Consider the following 6,602-nt stretch of genomic DNA (forward strand, 5'->3'; position numbering starts at 1 on the left):
CCTCCCTGCAGACCTGATGATTGAGATGGAGGACCAGACCAACGACGTGCACGAGGCAGGCATCCCCGTGCTGGACTACAAGACCTACACCGACCGCGTCTTCTTCCTGCCCTCGAAGGACGGCGACAAGGACGTGATGATCACGGGCAAGCTGGACATCCCTGAGTCACGGCGGCCCTTAGTGGAGCAGGCGCTCAACCAGTTCTCCAACCTGCTCAACAGCAAGTGCTTCCTCATCAACGTGAGCGGGGCGGGGCCTCTGGGGCGTGGGGCGGGGCCGTGAGGGGGCGGGGCGCGAGCGAGCGAGCGGGTGGGGCGGGGCGGGGCCTCTGGGCGTGGGGCGGGGCCGTGAGGGGCGGGGGCTCGAGCGAGCGGGTGGGGCTGGGGCGGGGCGGGGCTCTGACCGGCCTTCCCCACAGTTCATCCACACCTTGGAGAACCAGCGGGAGTTCTCGGCCCGCGCCAAGGTCTACTTTGCGTCGCTGCTGACGGTGGCGCTGCACGGGAAGCTGGAGTACTACACGGACATCATGCGCACGCTCTTCCTGGAGCTCATGGAGCAGTATGTGGTGGCCAAGAACCCCAAGCTGATGCTGCGCAGGTGTGTGGGGAAGGGCAGAGGCCGCGGTGGGGTGTGGTAGGGGCTGGCAGTGGGGCAGCACAGGCTTGTTCAGGCACCTGGTCTGCCAGCAAGTACAGCCAGTGCCAGTGAGTAGGGCGGAGGGATGGCAGGGGGTGCGTCGTTGCTAGCAGGTGGTCTCTGCTGGTCACTTAGCTGCTCCCCCTGTCATCAGCCCTTTGTAGGATGGGGTGGAAGATGAAAGGCCCAGCCTGAGGGGGCTGGGAGACTGGTCACTGCAGGCTATAAATGTACAGCCTGACGGAGACTCTGGCCTGGACGGAGGCTGGGCTGCTCTGAGGGTGGTCTGGGTACTTGGAAGACCCAGCTGATCCTAGGGGCACTGAAGGGTCCCGCAACGCAAGGCCTTTCTGCATCTCCAGGTCTGAGACAGTGGTGGAGAGGATGCTGTCTAATTGGATGTCCATCTGCCTGTACCAGTATCTCAAGGTGGGTTCCACACAGCTCTACCAGGGGGTGGGGAGGGACGAGGTGCTGCTGTACCCCCCAGACGTCCACCTCCCTGCGGCCCGGCTCCACCCGGACGGGTTTGCTTCCCACCCTGGCACGATCAGTCCCATCCATGGCTCAGCCGCCCTGTGTTGCTCTAGGACAGCGCAGGGGAGCCGCTGTACAAGCTCTTCAAGGCCATCAAGCATCAGGTGGAGAAGGGGCCGGTGGACGCTGTGCAGAAGAAAGCCAAGTACACCCTCAATGACACGGGGCTGCTGGGGGACGACGTGGAGTACGCGCCCCTGGTGAGCCCCCGGGGCTGGGCGGGCTGCTGGGAGACCTCAGGGGCCGGGTTCCAGGCCAGCCTCAGGACTAGAGGCTGATGCCACTCTCCTCCTTCGTGGACTTGCATTAGAACCCATTCCCCGTGCTGGGCCCACCCGTGTTCAGGGAGGGGCCTGGGTCACGGGTCCTCAGCAGGCTCACGGGTCACTGGAGAGAGGCTCTAAGTGTCATGACCCCAAGCCAGCTGCCTCCTGGGTGCCCGGGCCTGCTGCAGGCGTTTGAGGGGCCTGGGCACACCAAGTGAGTGGTGGTAAACCCGTGTGCGTGTGGCGGTGGTACACGGTGTGTGCGCCCGTGACGGCTGTGTTGCACGATACCTAGAAGCGAGCAGTCCTCTGCCCTCTGTCCTGCTGAGCCACGGCGTGCAGGAAAGGGTGGGGCCTGGGTGCTGAAGGGGCTCAGGACCCCCCACCTCCACTCCTCCACCTGAGGGTGTCGCCACTGGGGGGAGGCCCAAGACTGCTCCCAGTTTGGGGCGAGTGAGGGCGAGGGCCCCTCCCCAGCTGGCCCTTCGTTCTGTGTCCCCTGGCAGACAGTGAGCGTGATCGTCCAGGACGAAGGGGTCGACGCCATCCCTGTCAAGGTCCTCAACTGTGACACCATCTCCCAGGTCAAGGAGAAGATCATTGACCAGGTGTACCGCACACAGCCTTGCTCCCGCTGGCCCAAGGCCGACAGTGTGGTCCTCGGTGAGCAGCACCCTCGTGTGCCTGGCTCTGCGCCCGTGGGAGCCCGGTCGGCCCGGTCGGGTGAGGGGTAGCGAGAGGGAGCCCGGACAGGGTGGGCTGTGGCCGGGTCCCAGGAGCTGGGCTGTGTCCTCCCACAGAGTGGCGTCCTGGCTCCACAGCCCAGATCCTGTCAGACCTGGACCTGACCTCTCAGCGGGAGGGCCGGTGGAAGCGCGTCAACACGCTGATGCACTACAACGTGAGTGTGGCGGCCGGGCGGGCCGGGCCCCCTGCTGAGAGCGGGGCCGGAGGCCCTCCCTCATGACGCTGTTCCCCAGGTCCGGGACGGGGCCACTCTCATCCTGTCGAAGGTGGGGGTCTCCCAGCAGCCTGAGGACAGCCAGCAGGACCTGCCTGGGGAGCGTGAGTCCCTTCCTCTCGTCCGGGCCCTTCTGGCCTCTGGAGGGCATCATGAGCCAGTGTCCGCCCCGTGCCGCCATCTGGGGGGAGCTGTGAGCCCGGCGTGGGACCCAGGCCCCGGGCTCTGGTCCTCGTCCTTCAGCGCCCCCCTCCCCCACAGGCCACGCCCTCCTGGAGGAGGAGAACCGGGTGTGGCACCTGGTGCGGCCAACGGACGAGGTGGACGAAGGCAAGTCCAAGCGTGGCAGCATGAAGGAGAAGGAGCGCACCAAGGCCATCACCGAGATCTACCTGACCCGCCTGCTCTCAGTCAAGGTGGGCCGCGGAGGGCGTGTGGGAGGCAGACCTGGGACGGCGCCGGTGGGATGCGCTGAACCCCGCTCCCGCCCCGCAGGGCACGCTGCAGCAGTTCGTGGACAACTTCTTCCAGAGCGTGCTGGCGCCTGGCCACGCGGTGCCGCCCGCAGTCAAGTACTTCTTCGACTTCCTGGACGAGCAGGCAGAAAAGCATGACATCAAGGACGAGGACACCATCCACATCTGGAAGACCAACAGGTGTGGGCTCCGTCCCGCCACCCGCCACGCCCGCCCTGCTCCAGGCCTCGGCGGCCCCTCACACCCTGTCGTCCCACCTCAGTTTACCTCTCCGGTTCTGGGTGAACATCCTCAAGAACCCCCATTTCATCTTCGACGTGCACGTCCACGAGGTGGTGGACGCCTCCCTGTCGGTCATCGCACAGACCTTCATGGACACCTGCACACGCACAGAGCACAAGCTGAGCCGTGTAAGTGCAGCTGCGGGCAGCCCAGCCCGCTTCCTGGCAGCGCAAAGCGTCAGGGCAGGGGGGCTGCGATGCAGGTGAGGAGGTCAGTTTGGGGCGTGGATTTGCACAGCAGGGGCTGGAGCTCAGTAGAAAGACAGGTGCAGGGTACCTGGGGCGGAGGGAGACCCCCTGGGCAGTGGACCTGTGGCAGCCTGGGACCCTGAGCTCCTTCCCCTTCCATGAGAGCGAAAAAGTGAGTTTTACTATTAATCACAAAATGACGAAAACACTGTCAGGTCTGTGGCTGGGCAGGGCAGCTACCGCTGTTGGACCCCCATCCCCCGCATACCCCTCTTTCTCTGGGTATCCTGAGCGCGTGCAGGTGTCTTGGCTTGAGTGTCACTTGGCTCCGACCCCCACAGGACTCTCCGAGCAACAAGCTACTCTACGCCAAGGAGATCTCCACCTATAAGAAGATGGTGGAGGAGTGAGTGCACCCCCCACCCCACGAGGCCAGATCCTGGCTGCCCACCCTCAGCCCCCACCCAGCGGGGCCCCCGGGCGGTGCGGGCCTGTGATCAGGAGGAGGGCCCCGTGGGTAGCTTCGGGTCCAGTGTCTGGGAGCCACCGCCCCCCGTTCCGGTACCCGCCCCCCGCGGCCCACCCTGTGTAACTCCCCCTCCCCCCACAGCTACTACAAGGGGATCAGACAGATGGTGCAGGTCAGCGACCAGGACATGAACACACACCTGGCAGAGATTTCCCGGGTAAGGGCGGCACAGGGGACACACAAGCTGAGCCCCCCCGCAGGATTAGCCCTCCACCCCTCCCCGGAAGGCCCTGCTGAGCGGGCCAGGAGACTGCACTGGGGGCGGGCGAAGTTGTGCCCATGGGGGAGAAAGGAGAGGCGCAGACGAGGGGGCGTGGGGGGCGGCGGGGCTCGCGAGCAGCTCGGAGCCGGCCCCGCCTGCCGTGGGTCTGCATGGGTGGGAGGCTGTCTGTCTGCGGTGTGCCGTGGCTGTGCGTGTCGTGACCGCCGGGGGGACCCTTCGTGTCGGCCTGCTCCACTGGGAGACAGCCTCCTGCCCGTGGGTCACGCAGCCCTTCCGCCACCCTCCCAGGCGCACACGGACTCCCTGAACACCCTCGTGGCCCTGCACCAGCTCTACCAGTACACGCAGAAGTACTACGACGAGGTAGGGGTCCGGTCCTTCCGGGACAGCCGTGCTCACCCTAGCCCTAGCCCTAGCCCTGGCCTGTGCTCTGACGTGACCCCTCCTCAGATCATCAACGCCCTGGAGGAGGATCCCGCCGCCCAGAAGATGCAGCTGGCCTTCCGCCTGCAGCAGATCGCGGCTGCGCTTGAGAACAAAGTCACGGACCTCTGACTCCGACCTCCGCCGTCACGGTCTCGGGACACAGGTGTGTGACACCCACTGCCGGGTGCTGGGCGGCCCTGGGGGAGCAAGGCCAAGCGGGCAGGACTCAGCCCTTCTCTCTCTGGCAGAGGAAGAGCCCCCGGGCTTCCGAGTGTGTGCGTGGCAGGGGGGCCCCCACCTCAGCGTTTGTAGCCTCATAGCACCCTTCTCCTGAGCAATAGTGCCAGGCGGCCACCAGCACCAGTTCCCTCCTGCAGAACCAGCATCGGGGGTGTCTCCTTCAAGCCTCCTGAGTGATTTGAAAACGTGCCTTATGCCCCCGGCCCCACGCTGGGTTGCTGGGGGCAGTCGGGCCTCAGCCCCCCTCCCCAGGCACCAGCAGCCGCCTCAGATACCTGGGTTGGGCCTTTTGGGGTGAGGTCTGAGTGCCCGCGGCCCCCAGGACCTAGTGCCCAGACTCTGTCCGCCTGCCCTGCCTGGACTGGGGCAGAAAAGTGGTACGATGCCTTCCTGACCTCGCTGGCCTGCCCTGCGGGGCACTGGCACTCCCAGGGGACTCCGTGCTGCAGGCCCCACCTCAAAGGTCAAGCTGGACGTCAGACGTCGAGGCCCAGGCGGCCAGAAGGGACCCAGCAGACTGGGGGTCGGGGTCCCGGCCTGTCAGACAGGCTGACCTGGAGGCCCTGCCCAGGTCCGGGGGGCCGGGAGCAGCTCCGCCAGGACACCCGCAACCCTTTTTGTAAATCTTGTTAATTGTCAATCAAATACAGCTGTCTTTTTCACTCTGCTGGTTGGCTGGGTTCTTCCCGGGGCTGCCGACCCGCCGTCCCTACACACCTGACCCGTTTTGGTACTGGGCCTGTCCTGCCCACGGCCTCCCTTCCTGTGCGCTCCTGGCCCCAGAAGCTCACCTGAAGGTGGGCCCGTGTGGCCTCGCACACCCACCCCACAGTCCCTGGCTCCTGTGGGCCAGGCCTGCTGGGTGTGCTGAGGCAGCCGGTCCACAGCCATCAGCTCGGCCGAGTCCACGCCTTCCTGCTGCCCCGGCGGGACAGGATGGTGGTCAGGGGTGGGAGGTGAGCGCTGGGGTGCGAACCTCCCCCAGAGGCACACCCTGGTGCACCCCAGCACTGAAAGTGACCCTGAAGCAGGTGGAGGTTCCAAGGGCACGGTGCGGGGTTGGGCCCGCTTGGGCGCCATCTGGTGGCAGGGGTGGGCGTGGCGCGAGCTCTCAGGGACCTGTTTTCTCCTTCCTGAGGTGGGGTGCCTCACAGGTGTGGTCCACCCAGCACACGTTTAGTAAGCCCCTACTGTGTGCAGACCCCACTGGACACGGTGGTTCCTGGAGGGAGGCCCTGTATCCCCCTGCTCGAGGCTGTGGGGCCATTAGGGTCAGCTCCTCCTGGGGTCCCAGGCACCTGAGAGCAAGACGCACCTTTGTTGGTGTAGGAAGGAGGGGCTTGTCCCGGAGGCAGGCGATGGGGGAAGGCAGATTGCTCCCAACCCCTGTGTTGCACACAGAGCAGGAGCCATGAGATGCGCTACTCTGTGGCCAATCAAGCACACGTGCCATGACCACACAGGCATGCGCGTGTGCACACACACGCAGCACCAGTGTGTTGGGCCCCTCACTCGTTCACTCAACACGGGTTGTCCTGGGCACTGGGGACACAGCAGTAAAGGGGGCAGAAAGGGCCTTCCTTGAGGGAGCCCTTGTGTTCCGAGAATACCAACCCTAGCAGAAAAGGGATTTAGTGGCTCCATAAAGGCAAGTGAAGGGGTCCAGCTTCAGGTATGGCTGGATCCAGGTGCTCACATGGCTTTGGGTTCCATCTATCTGACCCTCTTCCCAACATGTGCTACTTTATTCTCAGACACCTGGGACGCTGGTGGCAGGCCACCCGAGCCTGTGTCTCCTCCACTTGGGGCACACCATTGTGGCTGAGAAGTCTCA

The 6,602-nt window shown here is 65.2% G+C and overlaps 1 protein-coding gene across 11 annotated transcripts in view; it reads left to right on the forward strand.

Moving 5' to 3' along the window:
- Positions 1-5,435, forward strand: part of PLXNB2 (plexin B2) — a 29,838-nt gene extending 24,403 nt beyond the window's left edge. For 9 of the 11 annotated variants that reach the window (XM_057556272.1, XM_057556268.1, XM_057556267.1 and 6 more), the window contains 14 exons: positions 12-241; positions 420-601; positions 1,003-1,069; positions 1,231-1,377; positions 1,950-2,106; positions 2,244-2,344; positions 2,424-2,508; positions 2,666-2,820; positions 2,900-3,060; positions 3,143-3,290; positions 3,692-3,756; positions 3,961-4,036; positions 4,391-4,465; positions 4,553-5,435. In XM_057556272.1, the coding sequence (XP_057412255.1) occupies positions 12-241; positions 420-601; positions 1,003-1,069; positions 1,231-1,377; positions 1,950-2,106; positions 2,244-2,344; positions 2,424-2,508; positions 2,666-2,820; positions 2,900-3,060; positions 3,143-3,290; positions 3,692-3,756; positions 3,961-4,036; positions 4,391-4,465; positions 4,553-4,657 (1,754 nt within the window). In that variant the 3' untranslated portion in view covers positions 4,658-5,435. The remainder of the gene's footprint in view (positions 1-11; positions 242-419; positions 602-1,002; positions 1,070-1,230; positions 1,378-1,949; positions 2,107-2,243; positions 2,345-2,423; positions 2,509-2,665; positions 2,821-2,899; positions 3,061-3,142; positions 3,291-3,691; positions 3,757-3,960; positions 4,037-4,390; positions 4,466-4,552) is intronic. The other 2 variants (XM_057556274.1, XM_057556275.1) reach the window with 2 other exon arrangements.
- Positions 5,436-6,602: the final 1,167 nt, after the last annotated feature.

The sequence above is a fragment of the Balaenoptera acutorostrata genome, chromosome 11, assembly GCF_949987535.1.
Source record: "Balaenoptera acutorostrata chromosome 11, mBalAcu1.1, whole genome shotgun sequence".
Classification (NCBI taxonomy): domain Eukaryota; kingdom Metazoa; phylum Chordata; class Mammalia; order Artiodactyla; family Balaenopteridae; genus Balaenoptera; species Balaenoptera acutorostrata.